General features: G+C 41.1%; 1 protein-coding gene across 1 annotated transcript in view; it reads left to right on the forward strand.

The window, feature by feature from the left end:
- The first annotated feature begins 353 nt into the window (after positions 1–353).
- The window catches only part of ATR (ATR serine/threonine kinase), a 135,593-nt gene continuing 117,089 nt past the window's right edge, over positions 354–18,857 (forward strand). The window contains exons 1-5 of the mRNA XM_030816709.1: positions 354–534; positions 11,053–11,144; positions 13,235–13,375; positions 16,381–17,258; positions 18,070–18,248. Of these exons, the coding sequence (XP_030672569.1) occupies positions 476–534; positions 11,053–11,144; positions 13,235–13,375; positions 16,381–17,258; positions 18,070–18,248 (1,349 nt within the window). The 5' untranslated portion in view covers positions 354–475. The remainder of the gene's footprint in view (positions 535–11,052; positions 11,145–13,234; positions 13,376–16,380; positions 17,259–18,069; positions 18,249–18,857) is intronic.

Here is an 18,857-nt window from a genome sequence, read left to right on the forward strand (position 1 = left end):
CGTGAGGAACTTTTAAAACGTGAGAGCCTTACTCTGGGGAAACCTGGAGTCTATTCGTGGCCTTTACTCGCTGAACTGTCATAGTTCTCACATTTGTGAAGCGAGTCTGGGCTGGCGGCCCTCAAGCCTTGCTTCGCTGTGCCTCCCAGGCTTGACAACAGCAGAGTCCGGCCGCTCAAAACGAAAGCTTCGCGAACGTCGCTCGCTCGGTGCTGAGAACGAAGCCTGACGCGACCCGGGAAATTCGACCGGCGCGCGCCCGCCCGCTTGCCCCGCCCCCTAACGGCTTCCAGGCTTCCCCTGGGTCCTATGCAGAAAAGACGCTGGGCGTGGCAAGCGGGGCCAGTAGCGGCTTCCGGGAGGAGTTTTGGCCTCCGCAAGGCTCCGTCGGGCGCCGCGCTCTTCCGGCAGCGGTAGCTTTGGAGACGCCGGGAACCCGCGCTGGCGTGGTTGACGAGTGCCTCGCAGCCTCAGCATGGGGGAACATGGCCTGGAGCTGGCTTCCATGATCCCCGCCCTGCGGGAGCTGGGCAGGTAGGGCTAGGCCCAGCCTGGGTCCTGCATCCTCCTCCGCTGGTTCCGGCTGGGGTTTCACGTGCTCTCCCCTCCCCTGCTGCGCTATGGCTGGGATCCCCTAAGCCCCCGCTGCGGCCCTTGTGGAGATGCTCCGTGGCTGATTTGGGCGCTTCTCCCTCAGAGTGCCCGTTGATAGGACATGAGGCAGTCGCCACAAACCTGCGGGAAGCCGGTCCGTGGGGGAGAGAGGCGTCTGCCGGCCCTGGTTTACTACTCGCCCCGACCGAGAGTTTGCTTCCTGCAGATGGAGGAAGAGTCCCTGTTGATCGCTTTCTGGTCGCTTTTCTACACTCATTTTCTTCTCGAAAATCTTTTTCCTTAGACGAGGGACTTGACCCATTAGTTTCTGTTCTTTGTGATTACTCGTGGAGGAATTGGTTTTTAGCCTTACATTTTGTCCCCAGACTGCCCTTGGAAGAAAATCACCGCTTCTCATTTTCTGCAAGTGACATCACTTGCTGGAAAAGGCAGTTTTTTTCTTTGAAGTGAAGTCATAGTACATACTGAAGATGTGACCTCCCTCTTACCGATCGTCCAGTTCCCGATCCGTTATTTTAGTCAGAAATTGGAGAGATAGACCCCTGGGTCCACAAAATCTCAACGTGCACAGAGTGTTGCCAAAATTTGGAGACAATTTAATATTTCATTTGCAAATGCTTGTTGTCTGTAAACCTCATGAAAACCAGTATCTTACCACAAGGAGGGAGAGGTGTTGATGGCTGCCACACCTCTTCAATACACAGGCAGGCTTCCCTGAACCAGGCCTAAAGACTCGGTAGAGCTTGTTTTGATTTGTTTGTTTTAATTCTAACCTACTGCGAACAAGAAATAAATGAGCTTGTGCTGCTACCGCAGTTAAATTATCAGTTGGAATAACTGCTTCCCAATTTCTTAAACTGTTTGAAAACTTTCCACACAAAGTCAAAGCTGACATCAAGCCAATGGGATAGCTACTTCTCTTTCTTTTTGCAGCGCAGTTGTGTTCATTTCCACTGGTTGGCCATCCAAATAATCTAGTCTCAATATATGAATAAGAGGATAAATGAAGGGACCATTCTTGCCGTAATTGCATCACTATTTTTGAGAGTGTGAATTTTTTCCACTTTTTATCTGTGGCAAGTATACTTTGTGTTTAGTTTATAAAATAACTTCTAGCTCTCTAAAATAAGAGGAAGAAAAGTGATCATTGTAGGAAGTTGGTTTACAAATTTCATCTTTCAGGCTCACTGTGAAGCTCAGTATATTTTTCCCACTTTGCTTTAAAGTAGAATTAACTGATTAATACTTCTCTTCCCTCTTCTCTCTTCTTCCGTGAGTCCTGTTAATAAAAATAATTGGTTCTTGGATTATATATAGTCTGTTTCATCAGTAAAACTTATGTTACCTTTCATTTATTTGTAGCTATTCCAAGAGAAAGAATAGAAAAACTGACCCATAGAGAGTTGTCTAATAGTTTTTAATTGTCATGGTTTTTTCATTACAACTACTTGAATCAAAAAAGCTCATCCATTTTCATAGTATGTCCATGACATAGAATGGAACAAGTGTTATCACTGTTTAAGAAAAAGGGACAGAGAAGTTGAAGAACTAAAGGCACAGCTAGCAGATATCAGAGCTAGATTTCAGATTCAAGCTTTCAAGGCCTTTTCTTCCAAAATGTTTCCCCTTAATTGACTATGACAATGAGACTACTGAAAAAAAAATGAGATATTAGTATTCTAATTTATGGGCTGCTCTTCCTCAGTCCCTCAGATAAATTTTGTCCTATTGTTTTTTTGCTATTAGCACTCTGCTCTGCATAGTCTTGCTAAATGACCTTTCCACTCTCCTGCCTTAACTATAATCTGCTATTTGATGACTCCTAATATGTTTCTCCAAATCATGTCTTCTATAGAATTGTATATTTACTGTATACTGGTAGTTTCACTGAGTGTCCTATGTGTAGTTAAGGTTCAGCATATCCAATACAAATTCTCCACATGTCCTAGCCTTCACAAGCTTTCTTTTTTTAAATTAAAAAAATTATTTTTCTATTATTCATTGAAGTAGAGATAGCTCAGTAAATGGCACCATATTCACTTATTTCTCCAAACTAGAAATCTAGAAGTCATTCTTGACTGTTCTCCCATGTGCTTTCAGTCTGTGTCCTTGGCCCTCTTTTAATCTGTGCTCTCTTCCCAAGTAATCTTACCTAATCTCATGGCTTTAATGTCATCCATATGCTGATAACTCCCAAATTTATATTTCTAGATCAGAGATATGTATTAGGTTAATTACTCAGCATCCACATTGGGAAGTGAAAATTAACATATCCAAAGCAGAACGCCTGATTTACTGCGCCCTTGAGTTTGTTCCTTCTTCCATGTTATTGTAAATACGCCAACCAAAAGCCTAGGAGTCATCCTTGGTTTTTTTCCCGTGTCCCTTAATAATCCATAAGTTAGTTCTGACAACCATATGTTTAAGATACATCTAGAATCTAACACTTCTCACTGTCTCCACTGCTACCACCAGAATTTCTTACCTAAACTATTACAGTAACCTTAGTTGATCTCTCCATTTCTACTTTTACCTACTTACAATAGATTTTCCACTCAGTAAAGTGATTTTTCATCTATTAGTCATATTGTAAGATTCCCCTGCACAAAACCATCCTTTGACTTTCCAGCACACTTAAAATCAGTATAAAATCCAAACTCCTTACCAAGTCCTCTAAGGTTCTACATAATCTGGCTCAGCCTGCCTCTGACTTCATCACCTTCTATCCCTCTTTTGCTTACTTTACTCTAGTGATACTGACCTTGTTTCTCCAGGACACCAAGGCCGTTCCTGCCTTTAATCGTTTGCTCTTCCTTCTGTCTGAACACTGGATGGTTTCATTTAGATGTCATTTCAGAATCACCTTCTCTGATTTTCCTACTTAAGATTGCTTTGCAGTTCTAAGACATTTTCAAATGTGATAGTTGCTATTAAAATGTTAAATGGAACAGTGGGATGTGGAGGAGGTTCTGAGGAGCAGCAGCATTAGCCACTAGAGGAGATTTGATGGTGTAAAGAAGGTAGTCATGTGAATCTGGGATGGAATAGGAAGTACAAACGCCCCTAAGTGGGAATGAGCCTGCTTTTTTTTTTTTTTTTTTTGAGACGGAGTCTCACCCTTTCCAGTGGCGTGATCTCTGCTCACTGCAACCTCTGCCTCCGGGGTTCAAGCAATTTTCCTGTCTCAGCCTCCCTTTCCTGTAGCTGGGACTACAGGCTTGCACCACCTAGCTAATTTTTGTATTGTTAGTGAAGATGGGGTTTTACCGTGTTGCACAGGTTGTCTCCAACTCCTGACCTCAAGTGATCCACCCGCCTCAGCCTCCCGAAGTGCTGGGATTACTGGCATAAGCCACCATGCCAAGGCTGAATGAGCCTACTTTTAAAAGAATAGTAAGAAGGCTGGAGCACAGGGAGCAAAGAGGGGAGTGGTATGAGTTAAACAGGAAGGGGTAGGCAAGGGCCACATCCTTGGAGGCTAGAAAAAGGAGTGAGATTTTATTTTATTGTGTGATGGGAAACCATTGGAATCTTTTAAACAGGGAAATAACAATTGAATTCATGTTTTTTAAAACTTGCTTAATTTTTACGTCCTTAAAATCCTTCAGTGCTTACACATTGCCTTCAGTGTAAAATCCAAACTCCTTAGCCAGTCCTTTGAGACTTAACCTTATCTTCCCTCTTCAGCTGCATCTCTAAAGGCTTTAGCCACATAGAGCCTCTTACAGTTTCCAGTGCTTGGGCTACCCTCCCTCTTACCCTTATTTTACCTGCCTTGTCCCTTAGGGAGTCAGTTTTGTATCACCTCATTAAGAAAGCCATGACTGACAGGGCCCTGCTCAGGGCTGAGTGTCCGTTTTGTGTTCTTTCTTGGGCTTATCAGTTCTTAACCATAATTACCTCTTGTTTGCCCTTTAATCTGCAAATTATTTTAGGGCAGGTGCATTCTATCTTGGTTATCCTGGTATTTGATGCTTACCTCAGAGGAGGTGCTTAAGCTTTATATAATACTTACATTAATACTCAAATTTTATAGTATGCTTTTGAAAAGTTATACCCTCTTAGCTCAGTTCCAGGGTAGAAGTCACAAAATAAGAAATGCTCACTCCTGTGAGTTTTCTTTCTTTTTTCTTTTTTTTTTTTTTTTTTTGATACTGGCTCACCTGTTGCTCAGGCTGGAGTTCAATAGCGTGAACATGGCTCACTGCAACTTCTGCCTCCCGGGGTCAAGCGATCCTCCTACCTCAGCCTCCCAAGTAGCTGGGATTACAGGTGTGCACAACCGTGCCTGGCTAATTTTTGTATTTTTGTAGACGGGGTTTCACCATGTTGCCCAGGCTGGTCTCAAACTCCTGGGCTCAAGTGATCCGCCCACCTCAGCCTCCCAAAGTGCTGGGGTTACAGACATGAGCCACCACGCCCGGCAAGTTTCTTTCTTCTGGTAGTATATCTAATGAATGGTAATCAATTTACTTTTTTTCTAAAACTGATTTGTAAAAATTACACAAATAATACATGAGTACATAATCTTTACAAAATGAAACTTTGTAAGAAACTCTGACCACTACCCACAATTCTGGCTCCTCTTCCCATGTTCCTCTTTGTTCACATTTGTAAATGATACTTGTGAAATTACCGTGGTTTATCACAGTGTCTCCTGACTTTGTCTAAAACAATTCATGTTACCTTGTAATTGCAGATTTTGAATTTTTTGTTAAATTTGTGATGCCCTGTACTATGGTAGCCACTAGCCAAATGTGGCCATTGACCACCTCACATGCAGCTAGTCTAAATTGAGATTTGCTGTAAATATAAGATACACAGTGGGTTTCAAAGACTTAGTACCAGAAAAAAGAATGTAAAAGATCTCATGAATAATTTTTATATCGATTACACATTCACCTAATATTTCAGATATATTGTTAGGATCAAATTTTTTTTTGCCTGTTTCTTTTCTTAATGTGGCTACCAGAAAATACAAAATTGTGGCTTACATTATATTTCTATTGGCCAGTGCTGATTTAAATAAGATATATAGCACTAAGTTGTTTTGCTTTCATATGCAAATATAACTACTTGTTCTTTGATTCTTTTTTTTTTTTTTAAGGACTTTATTTAGTAGCATATACAAACTTGCTTTTTTTTGAGATGAAGTCTTACTCTGTCGTCCGGGCTGGAGTGCAGTGGTACGATCTTGGCTCACTGTAACCTCCGCCTCCAGGTCCCAGCGATTCTCCTGCCTCAGTGCCACAGCCTCCCAAGTAACTAGGATTATAGGCGCCCACCACCACGCCTGGCTAATTTTTGTATCTTTTAGTAGAGAAAGGGATTCACCATGTTGGGCAGCCTGATCTGGAACTCCTGACCTGAAGTGATCAGTCCGTCTAGTCTCGGCCTCCCAAAGTGCTGTGATTACAGGCATGAGCCACCATGCCTGGCCCTTTGATTCTTTGTGTCTAGAGTTTATGTTACTTAAAAACATTTGTTAATTTCAGTAAGTTTTTCTGTTAAGCAAGTTCTAGGTGATGTAGTGGAGGCAAAAAGAAATAAAATGCATTTTCACTCCTATAAGAGCTTATGGTCTAATGGCACTTTAGGACATACAGAGAGAAATAAAGCATGGTCTGCCACCTGTAGGAGCTTATAGTCTAGTGGCAGGGAATAGGTAAATACTCCATAGGTCCAGAAGGCTATACATTAGGAATGAAGAAACCACAAAATTCAGGAAGGTTCTTATGAACCATTTATTCATTGAACAGTTTTTTTTTTCTTTAAATGTCTACTATGTACCAGGACCAGGGACCAGTTCTTTTTTTTTTTTTTTTTTTTTTCTATTTTTTGGAGACAGGGGTCTGGCTTTGTCACCCAGGCTGGAGTGCAGTGACTCAATCTCGGCTCACTGTAGCGTCCCAGGCTCAAGTGATCCTCCCACCTCAGCCTCTTGAGTAGCTGGGGACTACAGGTGTGTGCCTCTATACCTGCTCATTTTTCTGTTTCTTTTGTAGAGACAGGGTTTCATCATGTTGCTCAGGCTGGTCTCAAACTCCTGAGCTCAAGTAGTCTGCCCACCTTAGACTCCCAAAGCACTGGGATTTACAGGCATGAGCTACCATGCCCAACCAGGATCAGTTCTTTTATGGCATTTATTAGCTGTAAATGCCATTGATCCTGTATGTAATCAATTAGGATTGGACTTTGTGGTTTGAATAATCACAAAAAAAAAAAAAAATCAGGCCGGGCGTGGTGGCTCACACCTGTAATCCCAGCACTTTGGGAGACCGAGGCGGATGGATCATGAGGTCAGTAAATTGAAACCATCCTGGCTAACATGGTGAAACCCCGTCTCTACTAAAAATACAAAAAATTAGCCGGGCATGGTGGCACGCGCCTGTAGTCCCAGCTACTCGGGAGGCTGAGGCAGGAGAATCACTTGAACCTGCGCGGCAGAGGTTGCAGTGAGCCGAGATCACACCACTGCGCTCCAGCCTGGGCGACAGACAGATCGAGACTCCATCTCAAAAGAAAAAAAAAAAAAGGCCGGGTGCGGTGGCTCACGCCTGTAATCTCATCACTTTGGGAGGCTGAGGCGGGTGGATTACCTGAGGTCAGGAGTTCGAGCCAGCCTGGCCAATATGGTGAAACCTCGTCTCTGCTAAAAATACAAAAATTAGCTGGGTGTGGTAGCACACGCCTGTAATCCCAGCTACTTGGGAGGCTGAGGCAGGAGAATTGCTTGAGCCCAGGAAGTGGAGGTTGCAGTGAGCCAAGATCGTGCCACTAACTGCACTCCAGCCTGGCCGACAGAGCGAGACTCTGTCTCAGAAAAAGAAAAAAATTCACTCTTTTTCTTTTGCCACTATTTGAGATAATAAGTGGGGAAAATATATGAACATTTTACAGTGCTATATAGAAATAAATTGTGACATATATGAAATATATGCTATTATTTATAAGTAACCGTCTTACTTACTACACCCTAAGTTGTTTTGTCAGAAGTGATGGACTTTGCTAATCACTCACACACAACCTTCTGTGAATCCTGTAGGTAGAGTTAATCATTCCCTGCTTTGGGTGTACATGATACTTGCTTTTGATTATTTATTTATTTATTTATTTGTTTATTTTTTGAGACTGAGTCTCACTCTGTCGCCCAGGCTGGAGTGCAGTGGCGCGATCTTGGCTCACTGCAACCTCTGCCTCCCAGATTCAAGCGATTCTCCTGCCTCAGCCTCCTGAGCAGCTGGGACTACAGGCGCCCGCCACCACGCCCAGCTAATTTTTGTGTTTTTAGTAGAGATGGGGTTTCACCGTGTTAGCCGGGATGGTTTAGATCTACTGACCTCATGATCTGCCTGCCTCAGCCTCCCAAAGTGCTGGGATTACAGGCGTGAGCCACCATGCCCGGCTGCTTTTGATTATTTAAGTGCATGCCTCTCCTCTCCCCAGCAACTATTCTGAGTTCTTTGAAGCAGAGGATCTTGTTTTACTTGCCTTTTGAATTTATTAAATTATTTGCATCTGTACCCATCCATTCTTTCTATGTTTATGAAAGAGTTACCCTCCTGTCCAAGGATTATCTTTTTACTTATATCTGTTTCCAAGAAGAGGAGTCAAATCTGAAGAATTGGTTGCTCAGGTCTTTCCATTATAAGGGAGAAACAAAACAAAGCCCTCTTGATCTCATACAGTTCTTTAGTTATCACCAACTCTACTTCTCTTCATTTCATGATCAAGCTTTGGAAAGAACCCGCTATTCTCAGTATTCGCATTTCATTAGATTTTCAGCCCCTTGCAATCTGGCTTCTGTCTTTACCTCTACAATAAAATTTTAAAAGTCCAAAAGACATACAAAAGTGAACTCAAAATGGATCAAATACCTAAACATAAGAACTAAAACTATGAAACTCTTAGAAGTGAACATAAAGGGGGCCGGGCGTGGTGGCTCACACCTGTAATCCCAGCACTTTGGGAGGCCAAGATGGGCGGATCACCTGAGGTCAGGAATTCCAGACCAGCCTGGCCAACATGGAGAAACCCTGTCTCTACTAAAAATATACAAAATTAGCCAGGCGTGGTGGTACATGTTCATAATCGCAGCTACTCAGGAGGCTGAGGTAGGAGAATCGCTTGAACCCAGGAGGCGGAGGTTGCAGTGAGCCGAGATTGCGCCATTGCACTCCAGCCTGGGCAATAAGAGCGAGACTCAGTCTCAAAAAATAAATAAATAAATAAAAATAAGGGAACATAGAGGGAAAACATTATGACATTGGATTTGGCAATGATTGATATGACACAAAGCACAGGCAGCAAAATAAACAGATAAATTGGAATTCATCAAAATTAAAAACTTTGTTTATCAAAGGGCAGTATCAATAGAGTGAAAAGGCAACCCATGGAATTGGAGAAAATATTTGCAAATCATATGTCTGATAAGGAGTTTACTATCTAGAATATATTAAGAACTTCTACAGCTTAACAACAAATATAACCTGATGAAAAATAGAAAAAGAACTTGAATAGACATTTCTCCAAAGAAGATATACAAATGGACAAATAAGCACATGAGAAGATGCTCACAATTACTAATCATTAGGGAGATGCAAATCAAAACCACAAGATACTGTTTCACACCCATTATGATAGCTATTAATAAAAAAAAACAGTTGTGGCCAGGTGTGTTGGCTCATGCCTGTAATCCCAGCACTTTGGGAGGCTGAGGCGGGCGGATCGCGAGGTCAGGAGATTGAGACCATCCTGGCCAACATGGTAAAACCCCTTCTCTACTAAAATACAAAAAATTAGCCAGGCATGGTGGTGCATGCCTGTAGTATCAGCTACTTGAGAGGCTGAGGCAGGAGAATTGCTTGAACCCAGGAGATGGAGGTTGCAGTGAGCCGAGATCATGCCACTGCCCTCCAGCCTAGTGACAGAGCAAGACTCCGTCTCAAAAAAAACAAAAAACAAAACACCCCCCACAAAAAAACACAGTTGGGCATGGTGACTCATGCCTACAATCCCAGCACTTTGGGAGGTCAAGGCAGGCAGATCGCTTGAGCCCAGGAGATTGAGACCAGCCTGGGCAATGTGGTGAAACCCCGTCTCTACAAAAAATACAAAAAATTAGCTGGGTGTGGTGACATGCACCTGTGGTGCCAGCTACTCAGGAGGCTGAGGTAGGAGGATCTCCTGAGGCTGGGAGGTTGAGGCTGCAAGTGAGTTATGGGTGCACCACTGCACAGTAACCTGGGCAACAGAGTTAGACCCTGTCGCTAAAAGGGGAAAAGAAAATTAAAAAAAAACACCCAGAAAATAACGTGTGTTGGTGAGGATGTGGAGAAACTGGAACCCTTGTCCACTGCAGGTGGGAGTGTACAATGGTACAGCCACTGTGGAAAAGGGTATTAGAGTTCCACCAAAAATTTAGTTTTTATGTGCTTCAGAAGGGAGGAAGTGAATGCTGATTGGTCCATAGGCAGTCATGGGTGGGCCTGGAAAAAGCACCCTAAGTTCTTGCTGTGGTCCGTGTAACTGGCAGCCAGGCTCCCAGGCTTCAAGCTGTTCCTGGCTTGAAGGTGGGTCTTCACTGGGGACCCACCCCTTTCCGCCCAGGAGCCGACTTCCTGCTGCCTTCAACCTGCCACCCACTACACCCAGGCTGTTCGTGCCGAGGGGCGCCTGCAGGCCCATACTGAGCTGCCCTCAGCCTACCGCTTGGCCTGCCGAAAGTCCAGAGGGGGATGAGGCAGCAGGGGGCTGGTGTGTCAGTGCCGTCCTGAGCACATGCACACGCGGCCTGGTTGTGACAACACCTGAGCTCCCCAACAACTTTGCTCCGAAATTGGTGTGGGTGCCAGGAGCGGGGAGAGGCCAGGCAGCGGGAGCAGGCACTTCCAAGTCTGTGAGGGCAGGGGGCCTTCCCGGCCCTGGAGAGAGCAGGGATGCCTGGGTTTGCAGCTGTGGTTGGGCGGCTGCAGCTGCGCTCAGGATGGCTGGGCTCCCGACCCTGCAACTCAGAAGGGGGCGGGGCTTCTGCCCACTAGCTCCGTGGAGCAAGCAGCCCCAGCCCCATCTTCCTCATTGCAGCCGGCATCATGGCAGTGGCCGCTCCAACTGGGCTGCCACTGCCATCAATAGCACATTTCAATTTGTACTAATCACATTTCAAGTTCTCCCTAGTTACTTGTAGCTAGTGGCCACCATATTGAGAAGTTCAGGTCTAGGCTTCGCTGATTGGATCTCTTTAGTATTACTTAGCATATTCTTTTTTTCTTGTAAGTTGGTAACATATTCAGATTTTCTTTTCAATTTTTAAACAGAAGAATACTGTGAATATCAACATTGACACAATACATTTGATAAGTTCTACTTTAGAGAAATTTTTTTTGCAAATGAAACTGAATCACTTTAAGGATTAAAAGCTTTTAATTTGTATTTTAGTGCCACACCAGAGGAATATAATACAGTTGTACAGAAGCCAAGACAAATTCTGTGTCAATTCATTGACCGAATACTTACAGATGTAAATGTTGGTAAGAAACCAATTATTTCTTATATAAACTTTATAAATTAGACTGTTTTCTTTTCCATGTATAAATTATAGTGGCATTTTCTCCATGTAGTTTTACATATAGAGTATTTATGATAGCTACTATTTTCAAGCAAGTTATTTGTTAATCAGTATTGCTTATTGCTTGTTACAAAATTTGACTTAGGCTTTTAAAATAATTCTCTCTTCCTATTTGTTATCTAGATTTTCTACTGCTTGCTATGAGTTCTTTGATATTGGATATTATACGTAAAAATATTTGGCCAGTACCAATCACGTGGACCCTATTTTGGTTAGCTCTTATGCCGGTGGTAGACTAATAGCAAATGCCACCCAAAAAAACCTCTTTAAGTAAGTTACTCTTTAAGTAAGTTCATGCCTGTGCCCGTAGGAGATTATAGGATTATGTGAGTTATTGAATCAATTATTGCCTGTTTGTGCCAATCTGATAGACAAAATATTACCAACCTGGCAAGATGGTGTCACATTTGTCATATCTGTTGAAATTACGTGGGAGGGATAATATAAAATGGCATTAGGCTCAGGTTTTATAATTTGGATTCCAAATTTGGCACAGATTTTATGACTTAGACTAGCCATTAAGCCTTTCTTTTTCAATCAGTAAAATGATGGGTTGCTGAAAAATAACAAAGGACTACTGAATACTTGCAAGATGTGTTTTTGTATCGTATTCGTATTCCCTCCATTTAGACTACTTGTCCTTCCCCTCTCTGACCAACTCCTCATCTAGGAATCATTTCCTTCACAGTGTCCTCCCAGATACCTATTTCTCCTTATTCTGGATTAGTGCAGTTACCATATTGTATTATAATTATTAGTTTGTTTGACTCCCCACTGGATTGTGAGAACTTTTTTTTAATCATTAGATTTTAGCACTGCCTGGCATATTATTCCTGAAGTACATGTTTGATAAATGGATGTATGGTAGAGGAATGCATGTGATTTTTAAACATTTAAAATTAGATAAGACTGTAGTGTTGGCTGGGCACGGTGGCTCACGCCTGTAATCCCAACACTTTGGGAGGCCGAAGTGGGCGGATCACCTGAGGTCAGGAGTTTGAGACCAGCCTGGCCAACATGACGAAACCCTGTCTCTACTAAAAATACCAAAATTAGGCCAGGCGTGGTGGCTCACGCTTGTAATCCCAGCACTTTGGGAGGCCGAGGCAGGCGGATCACGAGGTCAGGAGATCGAGACCACGGTGAAACCCCGTCTCTACTAAAAATACAAAAAAATTAGCCGGGTGTGGTGGCAGGCGCCTGTAGTCCCGGCTACTCGGAGAGGCTGAGGCAGCAGAATGGCGTGAACCCGGGAGGCAGAGCTTGCAGTGAGCCGAGATCGCGCCACTGCACTCCAGCCTGGGTGACAGAGCGAGACTCTGTCTCAAAAAAAAAAAAAAAAAAAAACCAAAATTAGCTGCGTGTGGTGGCACACACCTGTAGTTCTAGCTACTCCGGAGGCTGAGGCAGAAGAATCACTTGTACCCCAGAGGCAGAGGTTGCAGTGAGCCAAGATCACACCACTACACTGCAGCCTGGGCAACAGAGTGAGACTCTGTCTCAAAAAAAAAAAAAAAAAAGACTGTAGTGTTTAGCCCCATCAATTTAGCTTGAATGTTGTTGAGCGCTGTGCTGGATATAATTCTGGTCACCAAAGTCTGGTTCCCCCGCCTCTTTTTTTTTTTTATTTTAAGAGACAGAGTCTTGCTTTTTTCCAGGCTGGAGTGCAATAGTGTGATCATAGCTCACTACTGCCTTGAACTTCTGGGCTCAAGGGAGTCCTCCAGCCTCAGCCCCCTGAGTAGCTGGGACTATAGGCACACTACCACTCCTAGCTAATTTTAAGGAAATTTTTTTTTGTAGAGACGGGATCTTGACATCTTATCCAGGCTGGTCTTGAGTTCCTGGGCTCAGGTGATCCTCCCACTTCAGCCTCCCAAAGTACAGGGATTACAAGGCCAGGCACCTTGCCTGGCCCACAGTCTGGTTTCTTAACAAAAGGACCATTGTTTAATCTGTCATGACTCTTTAAAATGAATCTTATTGTTTTAGTTGCTGTAGAACTTGTAAAGAAAACTGACTCTCAGCCAACCTCCGTGATGTTGCTTGATTTCATCCAGCATATCATGAAATCCTCCCCACTTATGTTTGTAAATGTGAATGGAAGCCATGAGGCCAAAGGAAGTTGTATTGGTAAGTGCTGTTATTCATGCATTCACTTGCCATCTGTTTTATGAAATCCTCCTTTTACTGCTCTTCTGAAATATTACATGTACAGGATTACACTTTTTTGGGTCAGCTTTGCTATAAATTGAAGGAGCAAAATGGTAATGGTTATTTTTCCTTCACGTATCCTTATTGTTTTCTTTTTAGTATTGTATACTAGGTACTTAGAGTAGAAATAATCAAATTTGTTTATTTGCCATTGAACACTTTGGCATAGTTTTCTTTTTTCTGTTTTTGGTAATCTCTTTCTTCTAGATCAGAGCTTGGCAAGCTATAGTCCACAGGGTGGCTGCCTGTTTTTGTGAACAAAGTTTTTGTGTTTTGTTTTGTTTCTTTTTTTTGTTTGTTTAAATAAGACAGGGTCTCGCTATGTTGCCCAGGCTGGTCTTGAACTCCTAGACTCAAGGGATCCTCCTGCCTCAGCCTCCTGCATACCTGGGACTATAGGCACATGCCACTGTGCCTGGCTTCAGTTTTTGTAAACAAAGTTTTATTAGAACACAGCCATGCTCATTCTTTTACTTGTTGTCTGTGACTACTACAAAGGCAACTTGTGCACTCAAGCCAAAAATAATTATCTGGTCCTTTAAAAAAAGTTTGCTGACCGCTATTCTATATATTGAAGCTTTTCTCTAGGCTTATTCCTTATTGCACCTACTACTTTTGTCCCTTCATTGGTGTCTTCATAAAGAGATGCAAAATAAACTTTTTTTTGTATAATGGATAAAGTATTTTGAAATTTTTTGTTTGAACTTTAACTGAACTTTGATAGCATGTCCTGCAAGAAGTTTTTTTCTGAGCACTACTTCTAACTGCTTAGAACTGGCTTGGTTACTCCTTTATTCTCTCTTAGTACTAAGTGTTCTGCATTTCATCTATCATAGAGGCTATTAAACTGTGCTCTAATCATTGGTTTGTCTATATTCTTTCGTACAGTAGTTTTTAAACTACAGGTCATAACCCACTAGTGGGTTATGAAATTAGGCAATTATCAGCATTTAAAACAAGATGAAATAAACTAGAAAATATCATACGCTGGGCACGGTGTCTCACGCCTGTAATCCCAACACTTGGGAGTTCGAGACCAGCCTAGGCAACATGGCGAAACCCTGTCTACCAAAACCAAACCAAACCAAACCAAACCAAACCAAAACAAAACAAAAAAACATTAGCTGAACATGGTGGCACATGCCTGTGGTACCAGCTACTCGGAAGGCTGAGGCACACGAATTGCTTTACCTTGGGAGGCAGAGATTGCAGTGAGCTAAAACCGTGCCACTGCACTCCAGCCTGGGTGACAGTGAGAACCTGTCTGAAGAAAAAAAAAATATCATAGTAATTGTATGTAATAAGAGTAAGTACTATTTAATGAACCGTTTGTTTTAAATATTTAAATAAAATGCATGTGTATGTACTGGGTCGTGATATAAAATGTTATTTCTTTGTTGCAGTCACAAAGCTCAAGAAACTGTACTGTGGGATTCATGAGGACAGGGCTATGACTGAATTATTCTTGTGTACCTGAGACAGAGTCACCACTCAAATTTTAGTTGAAGGAATGACAATAGCTACCCTTTACTGAACATTTATTTTACTTTGGAACTGTGCTGAGTATTTCATGTGCATTGTTTTATTTGGTCCTCACAGTAACCCATAACATAGATAGCATTATTCTCCTTATACATGAAATTGCAGAGGTTCAGAGAAATGAAAAGTTTATACAACTAGTAAGTGGAAAGCTAGGACCCTGTCTGTCTGCCTCCAAAGTTGTTACAGGCGTACCTCAGAAATATTGTGGGTTCAGTTCCAGACCACTACAATAAAGTGAATATTGCAATAAAGTAAGTCACATGAATTTTTTGGTTTCCCAGTGCATATAAAAGTTATGTTTACATTGTACATTAAGTGTGGAATAGCATTATGTCTAAAAAAATGTATATACCTTAATTAAAAATACTTCACTGCTAAAAAATGCTAACGATTATATGATCCTTCAGCAAGTTGTAATATCTGTGCTGGTGGAGGGTCTTGCCTTGATGTTGAGAGCCTTTCTCTGGATTGGGCTTTGGCTTAAGGGAATGTTGTGGCTGGTTTGATCTTCTTTTTTTCCTACTGGAGATTTCCTCATCTTTTAACGATTTGATCTTGTATTCAGACTACGAAAACTTTCTACATACCAGCAATAAGGTTGTTTCACTTTCTCATCAATGGTGTGTTCAGTGGAGCAGCACTTTTAATTTCTTCCAAAAACTTTTTCTTTGTTTTAACAAGTTGGTTGTTTGGTGAAAGAGGCCTAGCTTTCAACTTGTCTTGGCTTTCAACATGCCTTCCTCAGTAGGCTTAATCATTTCTAGCTTTTGATTTGAAGTGAGAGATGTGCGACTCTTCCTTTCATTTGAACACATAGAGGCCATTGTAAGGGTTATTAATTAACCTAATTTCAATATTGTGTCTCAGGGAATAGGGAGACACAAGGAGAGAGAGAGAGATGGGGAACTTCTGGTCGGTGGGGCAGTCAGAACACATACATTTATCCGTTAAGCTTGCCACCTTATATTGGTGTGGTTCATGACAGCTCCAAACAATTTCAATAGTAATATCAAACATCACTGATCACAGATCACCATAACAGATACGATAATAACGAAAACGTTTGAAATATTGTGAGAATTACCAAAATGTGATACAAAGACATGAAGTGACCACATGCTGTTGGAAAAATGGCACTGATATACTTGCTTGATGCAGAGTTACCACAACCTTCAATTTGTGACAAATGCAGTATATGCAACGTGCGATAAAACTGGGTATGCCTGTGTTCTAAACTATTATGTTTCCATTGTGAAGGGAATGTTTTACACTCTTTTGTTAGTGAAGTTTATTCTTTAAAAGTCAATCATCAAGGATTTAGCAAGTGAATTAGCACTTCGGATATACTTGTTTATTTAATATCTTTTTTGTTTATTTCAAAGAATTCAGTAATTGGATCATAACAAGACTTCTGCGGATTGCAGCAACTCCCTCCTGTCATTTGTTACACAAGAAAATCTGTGAAGTCATCTGTTCATTATTATTTCTTTTTAAAAGCAAGAGTCCTGCTATTTTTGGGGTACTCACAAAAGAATTATTACAACTTTTTGAAGACTTGGTTTACCTCCATAGAAGAAATGTGATGGGTCATGCTGTGGAATGGCCAGTGCTCATGAGCCGATTTTTAAGTCAATTAGATGAACACATGGGATATTTACAATCAGCTCCTTTGCAGTTGATGAGTATGCAAAATTTAGAATTTATTGAAGTCACTTTATTAACGGTTCTTACTCGTATTATTGCAATTGTGTTTTTTAGAAGGCAAGAACTCTTACTTTGGCAGATAGGTTGTGTTCTGCTAGAGTATGGTAGTCCAAAAATTAAATCCCTAGCAATTAGCTTTTTAACAGAACTTTTTCAGCTTGGAGGACTACCAGCACAACCAGCTAGCACTTTTTTCAGCTCATTTTTGGAATTATTAAAACACCTTGTAGAAATGGATACTGACCAATTGAAACTCTATGAAGAGCCATTATCAAAGCTGATAAAGACACTATTTCCCTTTGAAGCAGAAGCTTATAGAAATATTGAACCTGTCTATTTAAATATGCTGCTGGAAAAACTCTGTGTCATGTTTGAAGACGGTGTGCTCATGCGGCTTAAGTCTGATTTGCTAAAAGCAGCTTTGTGCCATTTACTGCAGTATTTCCTTAAATTTGTGCCAGCTGGGTATGAATCTGCTTTACAAGTCAGGAAGGTCTATGTGAGAAATATTTGTAAAGCTCTTTTGGATGTGCTTGGAATTCAGGTAGATGCAGAGGTAAGTAATTTTTCAGGTTACTTGTTAAGTATGTATTTTGTTCATCATTTAATTGTATACATATGTGCAAAATGTAATAATAAGAAAATAGAATATCTTTAATAGTAATTTATATTTGGAACATAATGATTTTCATAGTGTAGTCTGGCTCACTATTATGGACTTTTACTTTGATTTCAGAAGGATTTGTTCATTAAGTTGGTAATGAACTACCAATGGAGTAGAATGTTTCTAAGTAGAATCTGTGAAGTGTAAATGTATTTGTTGCATTATTAATTAAAAGGGGGCAGTTTCAACTTAATTGCAGAAGCTTTGATCACTCAAATAGATTATGTGTCTGACAAGTTATAATCAATCACTTTTGGAAAACCTATGAATGATTAATCGTGCCAAATTATGCGCTTTTTTCTATTTGGACTGTGGGAGTCAGGTAATACAATAAAATCATCAGAGATGCAGTAACTTGATTAAATATTTTAGTTTATTAATCTTGCTGGATTTGTTACATGAAAAAAGTTGGTAATTCCCTTACTAAATTTTTTATAAGGGAATTAAAATTTATAGCATTTTGGTAAGAGGAAAAACAGGATGTAGAGAGAAGGATTTGTTTAAACCTTCTAAAACTATAGAACCATAGTCTATATATAGACTTAAATAATAGAGGTCAATTTAGATGTTTATTTTGCTTTATGAGACTCTAAAAGTAGTTTCACTAGAAAACATCTAACATCTAATACATTCTTGCTGCCTATGAATAATATAAATATATTTTCTAAGGAATATTTCTGGAAATTATTTTTTATTTTCTCAGTACTTGTTGGGCCCACTTTATGCAGCTTTGAAAATGGAAAGTATGGAAATCATTGAGGAGATTCAATGCCAAACTCAACAGGAAAACCTCAGCAGTAATAGTGATGGAATATCACCCAAAAGGCGTCGTCTCAGCTCATCTCTAAACCCTTCTAAAAGAGCACCAAAACAGACTGAGGAGTATGATGACCTTCATTCAGTTTGTGTTTAGCCATTAAATAAAACTTTGTTCACTTTTAAAAATCAGCTTTAGTTAAGTGCTTTGATTTAAATACACAAACATCTTTCTAAATGTAGCCAAAATATTTTAATAATTCTTGTAGACGGTTAGTAGTATAAAACATTTATATTTAACATGGTTAAATATAGTTACTTTGCATGTTTTTCCATGCTTATCTAATTTAACTTTTTAATATGTGAAAAATCTTTGAGACTGTACATCTATTAGCAATTTTTAAAATGTTAACAAACTATTTTTTATAAAGTGGCTAAGTTGCCATATTTCAGTTACTTCTGAACATTGTTTTAATTGTTTTAAATCTTAGTATAAATTTCAGGCTGGGCGCGGTGGCTCACGCCTGTAATCCCAGCACTTTGGGAGGCCGAGACGGGCAGATCACGAGGTCAGAAGATCGAGACCATCCTGGCTAACACGGTGAAACCCTGTCCCTACTAAAAATACAAAAAATTAGCTGGGCGTGGTGGTTGGCACCTGTAGTCCCAGCTACTCAGGAGGCTGAGGCAGGAGAATGGCATGAACCCGGGAGGCGGAGCTTGCAGTGTGCCGAG

Source organism: Nomascus leucogenys, chromosome 8, assembly GCF_006542625.1.
Source record: "Nomascus leucogenys isolate Asia chromosome 8, Asia_NLE_v1, whole genome shotgun sequence".
NCBI classification, from domain to species: domain Eukaryota; kingdom Metazoa; phylum Chordata; class Mammalia; order Primates; family Hylobatidae; genus Nomascus; species Nomascus leucogenys.